At 54.9% G+C, this 18,273-nt stretch overlaps 11 protein-coding genes across 11 annotated transcripts; 7 read left to right on the forward strand and 4 right to left on the reverse strand.

The window, feature by feature from the left end:
- The first annotated feature begins 332 nt into the window (after positions 1–332).
- BAUCODRAFT_273847 (uncharacterized protein) lies at positions 333–2,357 on the forward strand. The gene is made up of 2 exons (XM_007682095.1): positions 333–444; positions 494–2,357. Exon 2 carries the CDS (start codon positions 833–835, stop codon positions 2,144–2,146), a length of 1,314 nt encoding a protein of 437 aa, XP_007680285.1. The 5' UTR covers positions 333–444; positions 494–832; the 3' UTR covers positions 2,147–2,357.
- Positions 2,358–3,420: 1,063 nt separating this feature from the next.
- Positions 3,421–5,334, forward strand: BAUCODRAFT_142604 (uncharacterized protein; the record flags this gene model as incomplete). The annotated part of the gene is made up of 3 exons (XM_007682096.1): positions 3,421–3,895; positions 3,951–5,148; positions 5,201–5,334. 2 exons carry the CDS (start codon positions 3,421–3,423, stop codon positions 4,838–4,840), a joined length of 1,365 nt encoding a protein of 454 aa, XP_007680286.1. The 3' UTR covers positions 4,841–5,148; positions 5,201–5,334.
- A 226-nt stretch (positions 5,335–5,560) lies between these two features.
- Positions 5,561–7,324, forward strand: BAUCODRAFT_151469 (uncharacterized protein; the record flags this gene model as incomplete). Its single annotated transcript, XM_007682097.1, has 3 exons — positions 5,561–5,657; positions 6,862–6,972; positions 7,029–7,324. The coding sequence occupies 3 exons, from the start codon at positions 5,561–5,563 to the stop codon at positions 7,322–7,324; spliced, it is 504 nt and encodes a 167-aa protein (XP_007680287.1).
- Positions 7,325–7,344: 20 nt separating this feature from the next.
- Positions 7,345–7,632, reverse strand: BAUCODRAFT_273936 (uncharacterized protein). Its single transcript, XM_007682098.1, has one exon. It carries the CDS (start codon positions 7,521–7,523, stop codon positions 7,365–7,367), a length of 159 nt encoding a protein of 52 aa, XP_007680288.1. The 5' UTR covers positions 7,524–7,632; the 3' UTR covers positions 7,345–7,364.
- A 666-nt stretch (positions 7,633–8,298) lies between these two features.
- On the reverse strand, positions 8,299–9,744 carry BAUCODRAFT_77320 (uncharacterized protein; the record flags this gene model as incomplete). Its single annotated transcript, XM_007681773.1, has 1 exon — positions 8,299–9,744. A coding segment is annotated over one exon (1,446 nt), but the record flags the coding sequence as incomplete, so codon positions are not given.
- Positions 9,745–10,132: 388 nt separating this feature from the next.
- BAUCODRAFT_38026 (uncharacterized protein) lies at positions 10,133–12,688 on the forward strand. Its single transcript, XM_007681687.1, has 3 exons — positions 10,133–10,553; positions 10,606–10,839; positions 11,071–12,688. The coding sequence occupies exons 1-3, from the start codon at positions 10,209–10,211 to the stop codon at positions 12,553–12,555; spliced, it is 2,064 nt and encodes a 687-aa protein (XP_007679877.1). The 5' UTR covers positions 10,133–10,208; the 3' UTR covers positions 12,556–12,688.
- A 39-nt stretch (positions 12,689–12,727) lies between these two features.
- Positions 12,728–12,969, reverse strand: BAUCODRAFT_151472 (uncharacterized protein; the record flags this gene model as incomplete). The annotated part of the gene is made up of 2 exons (XM_007682099.1): positions 12,728–12,739; positions 12,793–12,969. The coding sequence occupies 2 exons, from the start codon at positions 12,967–12,969 to the stop codon at positions 12,728–12,730; spliced, it is 189 nt and encodes a 62-aa protein (XP_007680289.1).
- A 387-nt stretch (positions 12,970–13,356) lies between these two features.
- BAUCODRAFT_38028 (uncharacterized protein) lies at positions 13,357–14,076 on the forward strand. The gene has a single exon (XM_007681688.1). The coding sequence runs from the start codon at positions 13,458–13,460 to the stop codon at positions 13,908–13,910; it is 453 nt and encodes a 150-aa protein (XP_007679878.1). The 5' UTR covers positions 13,357–13,457; the 3' UTR covers positions 13,911–14,076.
- Positions 14,077–14,362: 286 nt separating this feature from the next.
- Positions 14,363–15,074, reverse strand: BAUCODRAFT_159793 (uncharacterized protein). The gene is made up of 2 exons (XM_007682100.1): positions 14,899–15,074; positions 14,363–14,694 (listed from the first exon to the last, which is right to left on the reverse strand). Exons 1-2 carry the CDS (start codon positions 15,025–15,027, stop codon positions 14,443–14,445), a joined length of 381 nt encoding a protein of 126 aa, XP_007680290.1. The 5' UTR covers positions 15,028–15,074; the 3' UTR covers positions 14,363–14,442.
- An 87-nt stretch (positions 15,075–15,161) lies between these two features.
- BAUCODRAFT_142608 (uncharacterized protein) lies at positions 15,162–16,509 on the forward strand. The gene is made up of 5 exons (XM_007682101.1): positions 15,162–15,307; positions 15,363–15,875; positions 15,930–15,993; positions 16,051–16,155; positions 16,207–16,509. Exons 1-5 carry the CDS (start codon positions 15,214–15,216, stop codon positions 16,376–16,378), a joined length of 948 nt encoding a protein of 315 aa, XP_007680291.1. The 5' UTR covers positions 15,162–15,213; the 3' UTR covers positions 16,379–16,509.
- Positions 16,510–16,612: 103 nt separating this feature from the next.
- Positions 16,613–17,719, forward strand: BAUCODRAFT_133965 (uncharacterized protein; the record flags this gene model as incomplete). Its single annotated transcript, XM_007682102.1, has 1 exon — positions 16,613–17,719. The coding sequence occupies one exon, from the start codon at positions 16,613–16,615 to the stop codon at positions 17,330–17,332; it is 720 nt and encodes a 239-aa protein (XP_007680292.1). The 3' UTR covers positions 17,333–17,719.
- Positions 17,720–18,273: the final 554 nt, after the last annotated feature.

Below are 18,273 nucleotides of genomic sequence, written 5' to 3' on the forward strand. Positions count from 1 at the left end.
GGGATTGAGGTCAACAGTCTCCATCGCGAAGAGGGAGCGTGGCTGGCAGGTCGACAGTGCACATCTCCCCAAGAGCTCTCGGAGCGGTCACCATCGCCGCCCTCTAGCCGACGGTCTCCGCGACGGTATGCTCGCCCTGTGGCGGCTCCCGAGAATGAGTGGAAAACTCCGAAGGGGGCTGAAAGAACGACCACTACTGCGACGAATACTTTGTGAGCTCGGACTCGGGAGTTGGTCTGTGGCATAGAAAGTGTGCTTTGGTGCTCTCAGAGGTAAGCTTGACCTCAGGCAGCGCGCTGAAGCTTCGAAGCACCTGTGATATTCTTTGCGCTTCGGGAACTCAGGTCCATGTTCTGAAAACGCTCTTAACCGACTCGATATCGACTCAACCTGCCTTTTTGAAATCCTACAGATCCTACAAGCTGGATTCAATGATACCAACCAGTATGTCAATACGTCGTCACTGCAAGCATTCCCCACTGATAGTCGCTAGCTGAACTCGCCAGACTGCGTTCCGCGATGGTGTTCTTAGCAGGAACGACGATGCTCGTCGAAGGATTGATGGAGTTGCAGCATCAGTACCGTCTCAGGAAGCTTGATCTCATAGACGCTCAAAGGCAACGGGAGCATAAGCGCAGAATGAAACAGCTTGAGGTAAAGATTCTCTTTATGAAAGGCAGCTTGTGTGGGTTAACATTTCTCGACGATCTGCGCATGTCCTGATGCGCAAGCCTCAGGCAACAGCCCGGCGGGATCGAACCTTTCAGATTGGACTTCACTCTCCTTCCAGAAGAACGGTTTTTATGCATCCACCATATAGCAACGACACAGCATGGGAGCTACATTAGGAGACAGAGTCTATCTTAACGTCGACTACGAAGACCAATACGTGCAACCACTGCTCCTCGCCGCACTAAAAGCCCGCTTGCCATCAGAACTGCTAGTCTTCGTCCACGAAAGCGAGCAGCCACCACCGCTCAACGGCAAGTTGCTGCAATGGCGCCAATATGAGAACATTGATTTTGAGCATCTTCTCGAGCATCCCAAAACAAACCTGGCAAACAGCTACGTCATTCGGAAAGCACTGATCCGCAAGCACTACCTGTCGACGACAGTATCGCATTGGTTGATCAAACGCCCGGAAAGCACTCTCAAGGATCATGTTAAGGGGTCTGTTGAGTTCGAGGTCGATTATGCAGAGTTCCTGGACGATGCTCTGGTTGAGGCGTTTGAGCTCAAGGAAGCTTGGGCTAAGAATGAAGGGTTGGATGCGGCGGAGAAGGAGTGGTGGATTTTGAAGCCTGGAATGAGCGAGCGTGGGCAGGGTATCCGGCTATTTAGTAGCGAAGAGGAGCTAACGTCGATTTTCGAGGGCTGGGATCCTTCTTCAGATGACGAGGATGATGCAGTTTCTGTAAGCGATGAGAAGCCTTCAGCAAGTGGCGACGACGGCCACGATGGCAATGGCATCATGACCTCTCAGCTCCGCCACTTCATCGTCCAGCCCTACATCCACCCACCCCTCCTTCTCCCTCCGCCACACCCATCCGCAGGCCGCAAGTTCCACATACGGACGTATGTGCTCGCGGTCGGAGCGCTGAAAGTTTACGTCTACAGGCCCATGCTCGCCCTCTTCGCCGCAAAACCCTACACCGCGCCCGCGGAAGCCTCGACAGCCGACCCAAATGAGGAGCTAGCAAGCCATCTCACGAATACCTGTCTCCAGAACGGTGCGCGCGAAGGCAGTGTGCACGCTTTCTGGTCTCTGCCCTCCTCCCTCCCAGGCCTCTCAGATGAATGGCGCGGTGATGTATTCGCCCAGATCTGCGCCGTTACGGCCGAGACCTTTGAAGCCGCTGCTCGGAGCATGAGTATTCATTTCCAAGTTCTGCCGAATGCCTTTGAGATCTTCGGGCTAGACTTTCTTGTCGATGCCAAAGGGACGGCATGGCTTTTGGAGGTGAATGCATTTCCTGACTTTGCGCAGACGGGGGAGGAGCTGCAGGGTTTGGTGAAGGGAATGTTCGAGGAGGTGGTCGAGGCGGCGGTTAAGCCGTTCTTTGGGCTCGAAGACGAAGAATTAGCGGGAGCGAAAGCGGCTTCGGAGATGGCGATGGTGCTTGACGTTGATCTTGGGAGACGGTAGGCGCGAGGTGATTTGCGTTACACGCAGAATACATGCGAACGCTCGCAGCAGTTCACCCAACAGCGTCATGCCACTTCTTGCTCCAAGCTGTGAACTCGTCGTCCTCGCCCTGCCAGCTTTCACCCATAGCAGACGCAGCAAGTTTTGCCTCTTGCACACACCGCGTCAACATCTCGCTTGCTCTAGCTTCGCTAAGGTCGTAGAAGCAGCCTGCTAGCTCATCGACGAGATGAGGTATCTTCTCCAGACTCATCAAAGTAGCGTCTAGCCTTCGCACTTTCGTCTCCGTCCTCTCATCATCGTTCTCCGCCGTGAACGTCCGCAGTCGCCGCTTGATCAACGCAGTGTATAGCAGCACCACTTTCTTTAACTTCCCGTCTGCCTCTTCTACTAGCGCTCTCAGCTCCGGTCGATCTTTGGGCATGCTGTTGGCCGCATTGAAGATATCCTCTACACTATCCCGATCGCCCTCTACTCCTTCGTCATCGTCGGCGAGCAGAGCATCATGCCCTTCACTTTCCAAATCCTCGCCTTCCTTCCATTCCCGCAACTCCTCGATAGCGTCCTTGAGTGTGTCGCGGTATTGTTGCGCCTTCAGCACTGCTAGTCCAGCAATGCCTAACTTGTCGAGCTCAATGATAGCATCGCAACTCTCCCACACCACGCCGGTGGAGCTGAGACTATCTCTTCGCCCAGCGTTGCCATTACCTTGCGCCACCGCTCTGACTTCTTCGAGTAGCGTCTCCATTTCCCGAAACACCCTTCGTACTCGCGCTTGCACCTCTTTGCTCATCAAGCCGGCCCATGTCGCTTTCTCCTGCTCGCAGATCTGCACCGCACTCATCATGGCGGGAAGACATTGTGCAGAAAGTTCGTTGAGCACTTTGCGGATCGCGGAAGGCGTGAAGGGCTTGTTGATCGCTAAGAGGCTGATCTTGGTTGTGTGCGCTTTTACCAGGGTGGCGGCGTCGCGCAGAACGTGGAGAGGATTGGGTGGATCCTTGATGGAAACATCGAGGTGGAGGGGAGTGGATGGGTTTAGGAAGGCGGCGAACTGGCTGAGCAGGGCGAGTGTGGAGGCGATGAGACCGTCAAGAGCTGCTGTCTGATCTGGAGCAGATGACATGGCTGGTGTCGCGGATGCAAGGTATGTAATGTGTCAGGCACATGTGATCAGCGAAAAGGGCAGTTACGAAATCTTGGCATGTCGACCCCGCAGACTCCACGCATATCCACTGTTCATGCTTCTTTAGTTTTACATACAGAACCCAGCGATGGCTCGACAGAAAAGTTTGCCGAACGTTCTCGGAATTGGCGACATTGCCTCGCGCACCCTCATCCTTGACAACGGCGCCCACACCCTTAAAGCCGGCTTCTCCTCCCACGCCTCTACCTCCTCTACTGAGCCTAATTCAGCGAGTGACTGCTATGCCATTCCCAACTGCATCGCCCGCTCTGCTCGTGACAAGCGGACATATATCGGTCCCGAGCTGGAAGAATGCGACGACTTTGCCGAGCTGGCGTACCGGCGGCCGGTGGAGAAAGGATGCATTGTCAATTGGGAAGGGGAGAAGGCGATCTGGGAGAGGAGTTTCTTGGGCAATGCGAAGCACGAGGCGCTAAGGTGTGAGCCGGAGGAGACAAACCTGGTGATGACGGAGCCGCCGAATGCGCCGGCGCCGCTGCAGAGGAATGCGGATGAGATGGTGTTCGAGGAGTTTGGGTTCAGGAGCTACTATAGGTGCATAGGTTTGTGAGGCTGCGCTATGGACCTGTGGATTATGTATGGATGCTGACGGTACAGCGCCGGTGCTTAATGCATACGCTCCTTCACCCTTCCCGTCTACGGCTGCCTCTCCATCTGGCGTACCACTAGAGTGTTTACTGCTCGTTGATGCTGGCCACTCGCACACGACAGTGACGCCGCTCTACCAAGGTCGACCTTTCCAATCCGCCATCCGCCGCCTCGAAGTCGGTGGCAAGACCTTGACGAACCAACTCAAGGAGCTCATCTCCCGTACCCTGGATGTCCACAAGGAGGACCACATCGTCAACGAGATAAAAGAAGACGTCTGCTACGTCTCACGTTGTTTCAATGAAGATCTGGAGAAGACGTGGAAGGGAGGTAGATACGATGCACGAATTATTGACCCGAGTATTGTTGTGGACTATGTACTACCGGACTATGAGACCATCAAGCGAGGTTTCCCTCGACCACATGATTCCAGTCTCAGCTTGAGAAGCCGCGCAATAGGTGTCGAGGGTCAAGGAGGCAGACGAGAGCACGTTTTGACGATTGGGAACGAACGCTTTGTTGTCCCTGAGCTGCTCTTCTCACCTGGCGATATCGGGATGCAGCAGGAAGGCATTGCCGGTACAATCATTCAGTCCATCGACGTGTTACCGGCCGGGTTGAAGCAGGCTTACCTCGCCAATATCGCCGCGGTAGGCGGTACGAGCAAGCTGCCCGGCTTTGTGGAAAGATTGGAGACGGAAATCAGGCAGATGGTTGATACGGACTTGGTGGTTCGGGTGGCGAGGGTGGCTGATCCGATCAAAAATGCATGGCTGGGTGGAGGGAGGATGGCGCGGAGTGAAGAGGCTATCCGAAAGGTGTTAGTGACGAGGGAGGAGTATGCGGAGAATGGCGAGGGGTGGGTCAGGAGGAAGTTTGCTGGGAAGGCTGGGCGATGAATGAGAACTCTACCAGCCAACTGTAACCTCCTCCCTGCGAATTTTTGATATGACCGCCGATGTTGCGGCGGATCGTGCCCTCCGCGTGCCGCACGTGAAACTAGCGCTGCATGTCTAGGCAACTGCGCGCGAACATCCATTTGAGAGCTCGTCTGCAGCGCTCATACATCTTTAATCATGTTCATCCAACACTCTAGCATCATCAGAGCAATCACACCCGCGATGGACGTCTTCAAGCACAATTGCAATCCACGGGTGGATGTAAACCCGGCGTGTGAGTCGAAGGTCAAACCCGACGCGCCGCAGACGTATGTCCGTTTTCCTCGTAATCCGCACCTCACTTCGCTAATTGTACAGTAGGTTCCACATCCGCGTTTCCTCGATAGTCCTCAGCTACGCACTCACCCGTGTTTGAAGCTATGCTCTGCCCACCATCCCATGAAGGCAACGCGCATCGCACCAGGTCGGTCATTCATATCTTGCTTGCTCACGACAGGACCGAACGCCCATTCAACTCTGTCATATCATTCACATGCATCATGACCCCTGCTCGCTTGACACGGATAGCTTGATCACCGTTGCCAGCTCGCAGACAGATACCAATACATCGGGGTAGTCAAGGCTACCTTCCAGGCTGCGCTTCCACGTCTATTGCAAGATATGAACCCACATTCGACATATTCGTGCTTAAACGCAGCCGACAGCCTACGCAATGCAACTATGATCAGACAAGCTGGCGTGCAGGCCTCGCTGGAAGTATTGGTTGACTTACAGGAAAGCTCCGGCTACGCCGACGAGCTGGCGCAGCCGCTTCGCAGTAGGTAGCGATATCAACAACCTCGTCACGGAAAGGAGCTGACACCGAGAGCAATGAACAACTGTATTTCAATACAAAGCATTTACATTACACCCTAGCGTGGCGGATATATTGTGGGCAAGGTACAACAGCAAGCCATGCACGGGAACAATCCTTGCAACACCTGCCGCGTGGTTTGGCATATGCGCTTCGAAGCTCTGTGTACCTGTCTGAGGGTACATTTCCTCTGACTGACAACAGCACAAGTTCACTCATTGACAGACTTGATCAATACCCTAAGCGACTCAAGTACTTGCTCGAGGAATCCTGAGGCATTGCCACAGCCCGACTTCTGCGACCGCAGCTGCTGCGCTTATTTGCACCAGCGGAGTCTGAGCGCATCGGCCATCAGCTGTATTGAGAAAGCGAAGGTTTTGAAGGAGCTGGCGGATGCTTCGATCTTGCCAACCCTACATGGTCATAATGGTCAAGGCTAGTTGCGGATGCATTCGGCAGTATCGAGACGCGTGGAGGTGACAGAACGACAAACAGCTCAGTAGAGGTTCGCAGGGCTGGCAGCAGCTGCGTTGAGGCGCAAATATGCCTCAGCATTGCACAGCGTTCAGTGATACTAGCTAGAAAGGTAGGTTATACTAACCAACCACCTCTTGCGTCCACCGACTGAATAACAGTGTCTTGCTTTTGCTACTGACTCACAATCTTGTCGGAGATAGATCGCAGAGAGACTGACGCCAATCCGAACTGCTACACTCGGACAGCCACCTCACCGACACTCGCCTACTCACCCTTCTCACTCGGGATGATGTGTGGCTTTGCGGACGCTTGCGCAGTATTCCTCGCCGCCATCCCGAGCCGAGGTAGCCGGGCAGACGGTCCTTTGTGTGGTCTAAGCCTACTGCGCAGTGCTGTCGGCAGACTTAGCCAAAAAATCCCATGTTCCGGCTGGCCTGCCAATAACCGTAGGACATAAATGATGTAACAGAAGACTGCAAGCGGACCGAGGACTCTCCACTAGTATGAGATCCCACCGTCAAGTCGGTATCAACTCCTAATTCAGTCCGGGCTTGTGGCTGATTGGATCATGCATGTACTTTTTGAAGGTGTCGTCCACCATTCTCCGCTACGCGTCGTACGTTCGGAGCGACAGTGTATCGAAAGCTGGAGCAAGGTGTGCTCGCTGACCTGTATGTCCTGCTGGCTGCAGCGCAGCTGTTACGGAAAGGCGATGTCGCCAAGCTGATTGGGAACCGGCCCGTCATAACGGGCACTCTCGCACGCGTGTGGAAAACCGTTGACAGGAGTTTTACCGTGCGCGGTAAGCTACCGTTTCACTCCTTTACTAGCACTGCGTACTGACTGACAAGGTCGTAGTTACGAATGAGAAGGATATACTGAGTCTGCTCCGCCAGATTACGGATTTCACCAACGCTCAGATGCAGAAGTACATTGAGCAAGGCATGCCCGCGGTGACCGGATTATCCTCCAATGCTATGATACGTCTGGGCATCTTCAGTGACCACCTCACCAGCCGGCATCTCTTGCTCAATGGGCACCAAAAACAACCAATCCGTGATCTGAATCTAGGTTTGCGTACAGTTGGCGAGATATTGAGGGAGACGGCTCGGATGAAGCAGCAATGCGGCTCTGGGACTATTTACCGCACATAAGGTTGATGCAGTGCCGGTCTTGGGACGTCTTCCGATGCATTTACGACGACTGCGAGGGCACCATGAAGGCACTAGACTTCTCCTCAGGAAGACAAAATGGTGGTGCCGTCACCGGGCCACGAGCGCGGCGTTCCGGAGCGGAACCTATATTGTAGCTTGTATGGCAAAGATCGTAACGGCGAGATGACCCAATCTTCATTTCGAGGGCGGCGCCAATCAGGACGGTAAGTCAAGCGAAGCGCAAGATCAGACATGGTGTAGCATTGCGTATGACGCTGCTCGCTCAAACCAGTAGATTATGGTGTCCGGCTCAGTCACCCTGTGGACAGCACCTTAACCTCTTTATTCAGTTCCGCCTTCTTCTGAGCATCTGCGCCATTACAACATCAGTCTTCGCATTATGCCCTGTACTGCTTTTACAACTTCACACCGCGCTTCCTTATCTTAGGCGTCCGCATGTATGCCATCTCTGCATTCCCTCTTGAAGGTACCTCTTTCTCCACTGCCCGTGCCGGCCCTGACGGCTTCACTGCGGTGGTAAACTTGAATCCTGACCCGGACAAACGGTCCAAACGCCCCGTCTTCCTGTACTCTTCGCGCTGAGCCAGGTGCCTCACAATCTTAGCCCCTACCGCAATTCCTTTCTTCGCGTCACTCCCTCCAGAACGTGGAATTCTTTCCGGGGCACCGAATTGGCCACCCGTCGCTGGCCCTTCGTTTCTCCGAGCTTCCGCGTTGACGAACCGATCTACCTCGCTCTTTCTCCCATCCCAATATGCATAGTCTTCCTTCGGAATGAGCCCACGCCTTCTCGTCGCATCTATAGCACCCACGTATTCCCTCATAAACACTAGCACCGCTTTCCGATCCTCCGCTTCAACGGCTTTAGTGATGCGCTCGCGGAGGGACGGGATCATAGTGTGCACCCGCCCAAGCGCGGCGAGAACCTTCCGTTCCGAGGTGGACCTGAGGACCAGTGAGAGATACTTACTTAGGGTCTCTATATCGACGTGGCGCTGCGTCTCATCCATGACATCGATAATCGTAGTAGCACTGTCGAGCACATTGACGTTCTTCCAGTCCCTCGCACACACATCCATCGCCAAGCGGAAGGTTAGCGGTGTCGGTTTCACCCCTGCAGTCTGAAGGTTTGAAGATAGAACCTGCGCCACGCGGGCTGAGGAGCGATTCTTCCCGAGCAGACGGATGAGGTTGTGGAAGTTATCCAAATCTGGTTTTACCTCGTGCGGAGCCTGTGTGAGAAGGTCCCAGTAAGCGAGCGCGGTCTTGGGTACACGCATGGAGGTACAGGCTTGGATCAGGACGGAGAGCGTTGAAGTACCGGGCGAGACGTAGGGGAGTGAAGCCGGGGGTGAAGGCCTGAATCTGGAGGGCTTAATATCGGATTTGGGCAGGAGGACGGTGATGGGTTTGAAGACTTTGGCTGCTGGGCTGTCTTTCGAAGTGTCATGTTCTTTCTGGTCGATGAGTGACAGTTCGTGAGAGCCTTCTTCCGCATCCAGGTCCAACGAGGAGGGGTCAGTTTGCGGCACGTGGGCTGTCTGTCGGTGCGCGGTGCCCAATTGTGCGAGCAGACGGTCGATGTTCATCGTCTGTTTGATCAGATTAAGCACGTCATCCCAGTCTGCCAGCCGGTCACTAATGAGCAGCACTCGGGCCATCGAGCAGATTAGCTCTTCGTCAATCTGAATGACGCCACTGCGCCATTTCTGGATCACTTCGCGCCACAGTCGTCGGCCTTCATTGGCGGCTGTGCGGCGCTTGATGCTTGCGTTGCTGCTTTCCAGTTCTTGAGTGTCTCGCAGTGCTTCTTGTCGGATGGCATTAAGAATAATGGAGTAGGTGCGATGGTCCGCTGATCCAGGCCCGTGCTCCGGGAGTTTGCTCGCTATGCCCCAAAAGGCATCCATATCATGCCCGAAAGAGCAAACCTGCAATGCGGCGTTCGTATGCATGATGCTCGGCGTCACTCTACTCGTAGGAGAATGCATTGAAGCATGGATGCTGACCGCCTTAGCCACATCTTCCTCCTTCACCTGGGTCTTCTTGCTCATCGCTTGCGTGCCAATGAGCCCTCGTAGAAGCAACAGGTAGGTATACGAGTCCGGAAACTGAGCGCGTTTTTTCATCTCGTTGTAGACCTTGACAGCTTCGTTCACAAGGCCTTGCTTCATATGCCAGTCGACGACATGGTTCCAGCTGACAACACAGTTCATGTCTTTGCTGGCGAGACGGCACAGCTCGAGCGCTTTTTCGGGTTTAGCACAGCGCAGGGTGTAGTGGACATGATCGGCGAGCTTGGCGGGGTCGGGAAGGTATTGCAGCTCCATTCTCAAGGCGCGAAGGTCGCTGCTGGACAAGGCGCCCTCCTTCTCCGCCGTATCGCGCAAGGGTGGCATGCTGAGAGGAGATGTCTTCTTCGGCGCATCGTACGGTGTGAGGTCTAACTTGACGAAGGAGTCATTGTCATGAGCACGGTGGTGCTTGAGCTGGGCGGCGTTGAGATACGGTTCGTTGCCATGGCTGGTTGTGGCGGCGGCAGTAGATGCTTGTCGGCGGCCAAGGTGTGGTGTAAGGAGTAGTCGGTGGCCGTGACTTGTTCTCGTCTCCCCAATCAATGTCCGCAATGCGCGCAATGTACACGCGCTGCATTCGAACATGTTTCGAACTGTCGCGTGCTCGGTGAAGTCTGGAGTCTCCCGAAGTGGAAGACGGCAAAAGTGGCTGACTCAGCTTCTGACTTATCGATAGCGTTGCTGCGCAGACGACCAAAGTAAACGCGCGCACATCAACACGGACGAGAACATGACATCTGCATCGCAACTAAGTAATACAATCCACAAGTGCAGAGTAGAGAAGCAGCATGGACAACCACAAACCTACGACGTCCTTGTTTGACGTATATTTGCGCCTTCGACCATCCTCCGCGGTGGATAGAGAGCGCTTCCTAGACGTAGAGCGCGAAAAGCAGCACACAGACGAGCCGTATGCGCCCACGCATATCACCATTCACCCGCCTGCCAACGACAATCGCAAGCGCGCCGTAGAGAAGTTCGCATTCACAACGGTTTTCGAAGAGCATGTTGGCCAGCGTGAGATCTTTGAGAGCACCGGCATACTACCGCTTGTGGAAGGCGTACTGGGCGGCAATGGCAAGGAGCGCAGAGATGGCCTGGTGGCGACACTGGGCGTCACCGGTAGCGGCAAGGTAAGTACAAGGGCTGTGTAAAGGTTATAGAGCTTATCTGACTGCGAACTAGACTCACACCATCTTGGGCTCGAAGTCAGAGCGCGGCATTACTCAGTTGACGCTCGATATCCTTTTCAAGCGTGTCGAAGCCGGATTGGTCGACATCGAGACTAGCCACGTTGCCATACAGTCGCTCTGCAGTGCCGATGTCTCAGAGGCACATTTGATTACTGCCGCACAGTTCTTCGATTCGGTCTATCCGGGCGATAGCGGCGGCTTTAGCAGAGCCACCACGCCCGCGCTGGTACGCCACTCCATGCTGCCCTCCCACCTCAACAAATTACCAGGGTCATACCCACAGCCGGTAGACCGAACGTCTACCGGTGCAGTCCCTCCTGCGGTCTTTGATCGTCTCTATCCGGACTTGTCCGCGCACAGCTCTGCTACCATTTCATCTTCCCCATCAACTCTATTGCGGAGCAGGTTCGCGCCGCTTGCACGCAGTATCGTTAAGCTTACAACTGCCTTCCAACAGGAAACCTCCTTTCTTTCCCTTCCAGCGTCGAAACGCCACCTCCCTCGCGTCTCCACTTTTCCACAGTACCCTCCCATCGACGACATCAGCCTCGACATGGAAACGAACGCCGAGTACGCCATCATAATCAGCATGTACGAAGTGTACAATGACCGTATCTACGACCTTCTCACCGCCGCCTCCTCGACCACGAAGACTCCGCAGAAACGCCGTGCCCTCCTCTTCAAGCCCACCGAAGCATCTCCCGATCGGAAAGTCGTCGCCGGCTTGTGCAAGGTAATCTGCTCTTCCCTTGCCGAAGCATTGATGGTCTTAGAAACAGGCCTGCAAGGACGCAGGGTTGCGGATACGAATTCCAATGCCGTATCTTCACGCAGCCACGGCTTCTTCTGCATGGAAGTGAAGAAGCGCCGCCGCTCTTCGCAAGCACTCCCCATATCCAGCCCCTGGACGAGCAGTACGCTTACCATCGTCGACTTAGCCGGATCTGAGCGAGCACGCACAGCCAAGACCGCTGGCGCCACGCTTGCGGAGGCGGGCAAGATCAACGAGAGCTTGATGTATCTGGGTCAGTGTATGCAGATGCAATCAGACAACGCCCGCAACTCGTTGGCCCCGGGTGCAGTCGAGAAGATGGTGCCCTTCAGACAGTGCAAACTCACCGAACTCCTCTTCAGCAACAGCTTTGCCAGCAATGGCGGCGGTAGGAGCGGCCAGCAGCAGCAAAAGGCCGTCATGATCGTCACAGCAGATCCGCTAGGAGACTTCAACGCCACGAGCCAGATCTTACGATACTCCGCTTTGGCCCGAGAAGTCACTGTGCCGCGGATACCGTCTGTCACTTCGACGATTCTCTCTGGTACCGGGGCGGTAGCATTGAAGGCAAGCGGTTGCACCACTCCAGCCGCGTTGCAAGGGGAGCTGGAGCAAGCTCTCGCCGACATATCGAGACTTCGCGAGGAGCTGGAAGTCACCCAGCTCTTGCTGGAAGAGGAAACGCGACGAAGGCAGGATGCCGAAAATGCCTGGCAAGCCGCCGAAGGCAGGATGGAGGAGATTGAGGCGGAAGTTAGGGAGGAGGTCTGGACGGAGATGGAGGCTAAGCTAGCGCTGGAGCAGAGACGATGGAGGGCGGCGAGGGATGCGGAGATGGATGCCCAGGATGAGCATTTGGATCGGAAACTCGAGCTCCTCACGCACCAGCTCAGCGTGTACGAGGACGACACGGCAGACAAGGAGAACATCTCAGACTCGCAGTTGCCGTCCGACAAGGAGGCGGGAAAGGAGAGAGTGCAAGTGAGAGGCATTGGGGGTGATCTCACGCCGAAGTATGCAGAGCTTGAAGAGGAAAATGTGCGGTTGAGGGAGGAGGTGGCGCTGATGCGGAGGGAAAGGGAATCGGTGAGGAGTCCAAGTAAGAAGATAAGGGTATTGAAGCCTAGTCGTAGATGGCAGGGGAGTGGAATTGGGGTGGAGGATGTGTGAGGAATTGTTGGTCATTGCTTTGCATATACAATGAAGAGGATGTTCAGTCTTGCGATGCATTCCCCGCTGGTTGCTGCAATCCTCAGCGAAGCATTGTGTCTTCCAATTCGAGACGTTCAGTCACCAGTCTCACCACATCACCGCCGCTTTTCATTCGCTGTTTGATCCAGGCCTATCCTTCTGCCTACAACACATTAGCAATTATCTCCGATGCTGGCCTGACTGCCTCGGTCATACCGCGCTCGTCATCTCCGCTCTCCGGCCGTTCGTCATTTTGCAGGTCAGGCTCGGTTTAAGGCTCCTGGTCATCAGTCTGCTGAGTTCGGCTCCGCGCATCTTGGGTTTGCTGGGGCTGATTCTGCTGCTCGTGCTGCTGTTGTTGCTGGGTTTGCAGATCGAGCTGTCGCCGGACATCTTGACGCCGGGCAACTTGTCGGAACGGAACTTGACGAGGGGTGAGCTGTGGATGAATTCGCGGCTGAGAAGGCTGCTATGGAGTGTGGCGGGACACGGCCTGGTATGGGCGAGCTGATGAGGTGGGCCTGCTACTGGTAAAGGGACAGATCGATACATGATGTTGTCGTCTCTACCACTGTTCAGGAACGGGCGCTGCTGCTGTGGCGTCAGAGCGACATTGTGTGAAGACGCAGAGCTGTGCCAATACGCAATGGGCGGATGTTGCTAGCTTGGGTAGGCAGTCCGTGCGGTGGACCGTGAAAGCAACTTGCTGATGGAGGATGATTGTAGTTGATAAATGCGCTGTCTCGTACGAGCTGCTCTTGAACCATTGCATCGTGGTAAAGCATCAAGGCAGCCGCTATGAAACTTAGCAGCCCAGGAGATGGAGGCTGTGTCGCCCGGTCAGCCTCGCTGATGATCGCTATTCCCGCACCAAATCTCTGATGCAAGCACTTCCTCTCGTTGAGCTGTCGGAAGTATTCTGGAGCCGCTGCGGCCAAGGATACGTCGACAAGAGAGGCGGCTCCAGCCACGCCGCCGCCAGGCTGAGCACCAATTCTAAAAAGATGTTCACGTCGGATGACTGGACTCGGTTCTGGAAGGCTGCCAATGACGAACCGACGACGGAAAAAAACTACGCGAACTACTATGCTGCCTTGGACAGCAAAGCAGATGAGGCGGAGCGCCATGCCACGGAGCACAAGGCTACATTGGAAGAGATGAAGGCCAAGTTCGAGCTCTTGAAAGCTTTGGAGGCCAAGGTGAAAAGTGAGAAACGGAGGTTGTCAAGGCTGCGGAGGCAGAGGCTGTGCGCGAGGTCCGCCACGCCAAAGAGGTGCTACGGAATCTCATTGAGATTGCGAAGGACGAGCAGCGCTGACGTGGAAACTTCGTAGTCCAAGCATTCGCCTTCAGCTCGTCAAGATCTTTCAGGCGCCCGCAGCCTCCCTACCCCATGCGGCAGGTGGTACAACTACATTGAGATGACCGTGGGTTACGGCGTTGACGTCACTTTGCTGTAGTTTTATCATAGTCTTTCTGCTGTGCAGTCATTGCTATTACATCCAAAACCCTACATATGTCCCGCCTCTTCACTCCTCCCGATGTTGTGCGCTATCGGCTTTTGTAAGATGGTTTTAGGGTCAAATGTCGTTAGTTCATAGATGAACAGGGTTTCGCGCCATGGTCGGTAGCGCCGCTTGGGAGATGCTCCCCGCCCCAGCCACAAGCGACATAAAGGGAAATTCGGGACTTCATGGTTCGGTAACGTTTCTCGTTATGTGCTTGCTACGCTACAAGTTATGCATGTGCCATACCGTCAATGCCGTCGACCGCAGTGCTTGCGAATCACAGCACCGCACCCACCACAACTGTGCATGCCTGCATCGGCAGGGTTCCGGCGGGTTCACCACACCTCACTTTCGTCCCCTAGTCCTTATTCTCCGACTCTGAGTTCGATGGCCCGCTTCGCCTGGGCAACAGTGAGAGCTTGTCGACCTTGCCGCAAGCGCTCCCAGCATCTGCCGCCTTGGCCGTCGGCGCCTCTCTTGGGTTAGGCGTGCCTTTGCCCTCGAATGCTGCATCCGACTTCTTCGCGTATGCGACCCATCGAGCATGGCTCGTCTTCGCAGACAGGTTCATGTGACGCGCGACAAAGTCGTACTCAACGCCGCTCTTCTTCTACATTGCTGGAACGGAAGCGAGGGAGGGTGTTGCAACGACCTTGGCAGCCGCATCCGACGGGTTCTCCTTCGGTTGCTTGCAAGCGCCCATCATGCGCCGGGTAACGTGCTGGAGGAGGTGGAGCTCTCCCTCCAACTCTCTGTTCTCTTCTGGTGTTGCTATTCAGTGGCGCCTCTAGGTCTCGATCTCTCATGCACTTACTCTTGCTGCTTCGTACATCGTAGTCAGCTTGTTGAACCCGTAGATTTTGAGCTCGCTTTCCTCCTTGACCGTCTTGTTGCTGGGCAAAGAGACCACGTTCGAGCGTCTGTGCACCTTGTTCGGGTCCATGATGAGGCTGAAACCCTATGGTGCTGATCCCTACAACTAGCTCGATTGTTTCCTGGGTGTGATTTCGGGGGTGCGAGAAGCGCTTGAGAACGCTAACAGCGCGCGTGAAAGCGGCAATGCCCGTTGTGGGTCCCCTCCCAGCCATCCGAGTCGCATGTGAAGCTTCGCAATCCTCCGCAGTCACCGATGATAGCGTCGAACTCACTACACACTGCAATGGCGCAGCGAACCATCTGGGATGCAATCGAAAGATTAGAACGGGCCTGTGAGCAGCACGACAGTACGTATCAGGTATTCTCGTGCCCAACATGGCGCTGACTAGCATGGTGCCATAGCAAGCCTGACGGCGATCGTCACCATCCATCGCCCTCTACTCAGTGGCTTCTGTAGCAGCTACGAAGAACTCGAGACAGCCCAGGTGTTGAAGGATGATGTTCGCCGCATGCACTGGATCGTTCCGGACACAATCAAGGAAACCTTGCTGACTGTCGACAAATCCAACTCTCAGGTCGCCCGTGCCATGATCTACCGCTATGGAGAACTGTCAAACAAATACCTCCATCAGGCGCTCAAATACTTCAACGGCAGTGAATATGTCGAGCACAAGGTTAAGCTTCTGGCGGTACAGGGCGCCGCTATGGCCAAGGTCAAACGCGAGGCAACCATCGCCGTGGTCAACTTCGTCAATCGCGGTGGCGGGTTCGATGCGTGGCTCGCGTCGACCGCAGAGCAACGCAGGAAGTGCTGGGGCTCCGCATACGGCACCATAGCACCATGGGTCGACCTCTTGTTTTTCAGCGAGGAAGCCAAGTCCATCAACTTCGAGGTCATACATGCCGTCCGCGACAGTATGTGTCTCTCGACAACGTCATCTTTCGCCGGCCAGAACTGACTTTCAGCAGATGAGTTGATGGACAAGCTTCGTAGGCGTAACAGGATCGTCGTGCTTCGTATGCTTGAAGCAGTGTAAGTAGACCGCTATTGCGCCGTCGCCATCCTCGTATGTAAGCTGATTCTTTGCAGATGGACATGGATCGTGTCGCAGCGAGACGGGGACCGCTGCGACTGGCAAGTCCGTCAGATCTGGCGCAGTATGGGCAAGTGTAGAGAGATCACTCAGCTGGATTTGTACGTGGCTTTCCTTACCGTGCATGCTGAGATTTACTGATGGCGATACAGGCCTGACGGCATCGAAGAACTACCGGGCGTGCCAGGCGGAGTTGGCGGTATCAATCATCGTCGGGCCCACAGAGCGGAGCATGTGGATGAATTCGTTGGTGACTCCGACGCTGCGGCGGGTGCGGCCTACGTCCCGTCCTACCTGCCGATTCCTAAGAAGCGCAGGATGTGATGTCAAAGATCGCGAAACGGTATATGGCGCCTTCGCATGCGAGGTGGACGGAGTCTGCTTGCATGGTTTAAGTTCGGTCATAGCCGAGATACTGCGCCTTACGCCCGTGAATGCATGTTACGTCCGTGCACCAAGTGGTTTGCCCTTTCCCTAACTTTCGCCATCCGCCATCAGTCCTAAACATCGTGACAGCTGTAGAAATTATCGCACTGCACATTGATGAGTATTGTTGAGATGGCCGGTAATGACATACTCCCGATTCCAGCGTATCTGATGACTGACATGTGTCCAGAGTACCTGTTTGTCACAGCTGCTAGTGTTCTCGCAAACCATCCAACGTTTGTTGTATACGCCGTCACAGACAGTGCCTGCCAAAAGATTCCCTACATCCTGGCTGATAACACCGATGTTGCGCGGGAAGACGTAGCATGGTGCAAAGAGTTCAACCTTTATGACACTCTCTTGGCTAGAGAGCTGAAATGCCTCACGTTGGGCTCCGACGTCCAAAATCACCGCTTCATCAAACCTTTGAGGGAGCTTCCCATTCGCGCAACACTGGCGCCTCTCCACTGCCTGTTCTTCTTGCAACCTGGCTTCGCCTACGCCAACTTGCTCGATCCTGATAATCCTCGACTCACATGCCGTGCGCTTCTCACACCTAACGAGACACCCGGTTTTCGAACACCGACAGAGGCAGAAGTGGGAGCTTGTGCCGTGGCACAACAGAGGCTCCTGCAAAACTGCGGACAAGAATATGACGGTGCGCTCGTATTCGAAGCGCTCTTAGCGATGCAGCACTATCTCGCCGGAACTGGGCAGTCGCTACATTGGAGTGAGTTTCTGACCGAATATGAAGTCCTGACAGGGTTGCTGATCTCTGTCTCAGACGTTGCCGACTTCATTGTCACGTACGGAGAGTATCTTGCATATCTTGAGGCTTGGAACTTTGAGTAGAAGCCTTCAGTTGGCTCGTACATGACAGCCAGAGTGGTGGATCATCTGCGCCAAGAAGGAAGCCTTCTTGCGATGGTAGAGTACGAGGCTTCTATTACGGCCGACACATTCTCCCACGCGCCTGAGCTGCACCGCATCGTCGCGGGACTGGACGTAGCCATACGGCGCAGCGACAGGACTACCTTCAGGGGGCGTATAAGGGTATGGAGAACGCCCGCCAGCCGCTTCGGACACGCCACAGTGTCGCTAGGTGAAGCTATCAACCATGCGCTCGAATTCTCAAGATGTAGCAACGCTTTCCGACGGCCACGTAGGCGCACTACTTCAAGACAGCTTCCGGTAGACATAACAGAGCCCAAAGGATGCCCGGCACCTGCTTTAATTGCGCTGTAGTATCGTTGACGGCGGAGATTATCCGTCGGCCGAATTCCATACAGTCGCATACGGTAGCATCTCCTAACAGCTACTGTGAGTGCTTGCTAACGGAGAAAGGCTGCAGTAGCAACAACATGAAGCTAGCTGTGCAGCCCAGTCGGTATTCAAGCGGTGCGGCAGTGTAGTTGTCAGATGGCCGGTCGCAAACATCTCCCTTTCACCCCGGTCGACCTTGGGCTTCTGCGCAATGAAGACGAGGTTCCCATAGACCTACCACGAGCAGGGAATTGGCATGAGCGACGGAAAGCGTCTGAACAACCCCGGATGGGCTGGGACAGTGGTGGCGCCGCATAAAGCTCGGGGAATCACTTCTTGGCCGGGATAAGGTTCTAGCCGAACGCTTACAGATCCGGAGCGGCCGGATTTGGCAATACTATCTTGAGATAGGGTTAGGGTTAGGGTTAGGGTTAGGGTTAGGGTTAGGGTTAGGGTTAGGGTTAGGGTTAGGGTTAGGGTTAGGGTTAGGGTTAGGGTTAGGGTTAGGGTTAGGGTTAGGGTTAGGGTTA

Source organism: Baudoinia panamericana (genome assembly GCF_000338955.1).
Source record: "Baudoinia panamericana UAMH 10762 unplaced genomic scaffold BAUCOscaffold_12, whole genome shotgun sequence".
Classification (NCBI taxonomy): Eukaryota; Fungi; Ascomycota; class Dothideomycetes; order Mycosphaerellales; family Teratosphaeriaceae; genus Baudoinia; species Baudoinia panamericana.

Excerpts from the sequence above, each read along its gene's own strand:
- BAUCODRAFT_273847 (XM_007682095.1), top strand. The coding sequence starts at position 833 with ATGGGAGCTACATTAGGAGACAGAGTCTATCTTAACGTCGACTACGAA.
- BAUCODRAFT_273936 (XM_007682098.1), bottom strand. The coding sequence starts at position 7,523 with ATGAAGATTGGGTCATCTCGCCGTTACGATCTTTGCCATACAAGCTAC.
- BAUCODRAFT_38026 (XM_007681687.1), top strand. The coding sequence starts at position 10,209 with ATGGACAACCACAAACCTACGACGTCCTTGTTTGACGTATATTTGCGC. Across the intron at positions 10,554-10,605 it reads GCGTCACCGGTAGCGGCAAG|ACTCACACCATCTTGGGCTC; the intron begins GTAAGTACAAGG and ends ACTGCGAACTAG. Across the intron at positions 10,840-11,070 it reads GAGCCACCACGCCCGCGCTG|GAAACCTCCTTTCTTTCCCT; the intron begins GTACGCCACTCC and ends GCCTTCCAACAG.
- BAUCODRAFT_38028 (XM_007681688.1), top strand. The coding sequence starts at position 13,458 with ATGCAAGCACTTCCTCTCGTTGAGCTGTCGGAAGTATTCTGGAGCCGC.
- BAUCODRAFT_159793 (XM_007682100.1), bottom strand. The coding sequence starts at position 15,027 with ATGGACCCGAACAAGGTGCACAGACGCTCGAACGTGGTCTCTTTGCCC. Across the intron at positions 14,695-14,898 it reads CGATGTACGAAGCAGCAAGA|AAGAAGAGCGGCGTTGAGTA; the intron begins GTAAGTGCATGA and ends CCAGCAATGTAG.
- BAUCODRAFT_142608 (XM_007682101.1), top strand. The coding sequence starts at position 15,214 with ATGATAGCGTCGAACTCACTACACACTGCAATGGCGCAGCGAACCATC. Across the intron at positions 15,876-15,929 it reads CATACATGCCGTCCGCGACA|ATGAGTTGATGGACAAGCTT; the intron begins GTATGTGTCTCT and ends GACTTTCAGCAG. Across the intron at positions 15,994-16,050 it reads CTTCGTATGCTTGAAGCAGT|ATGGACATGGATCGTGTCGC; the intron begins GTAAGTAGACCG and ends GATTCTTTGCAG.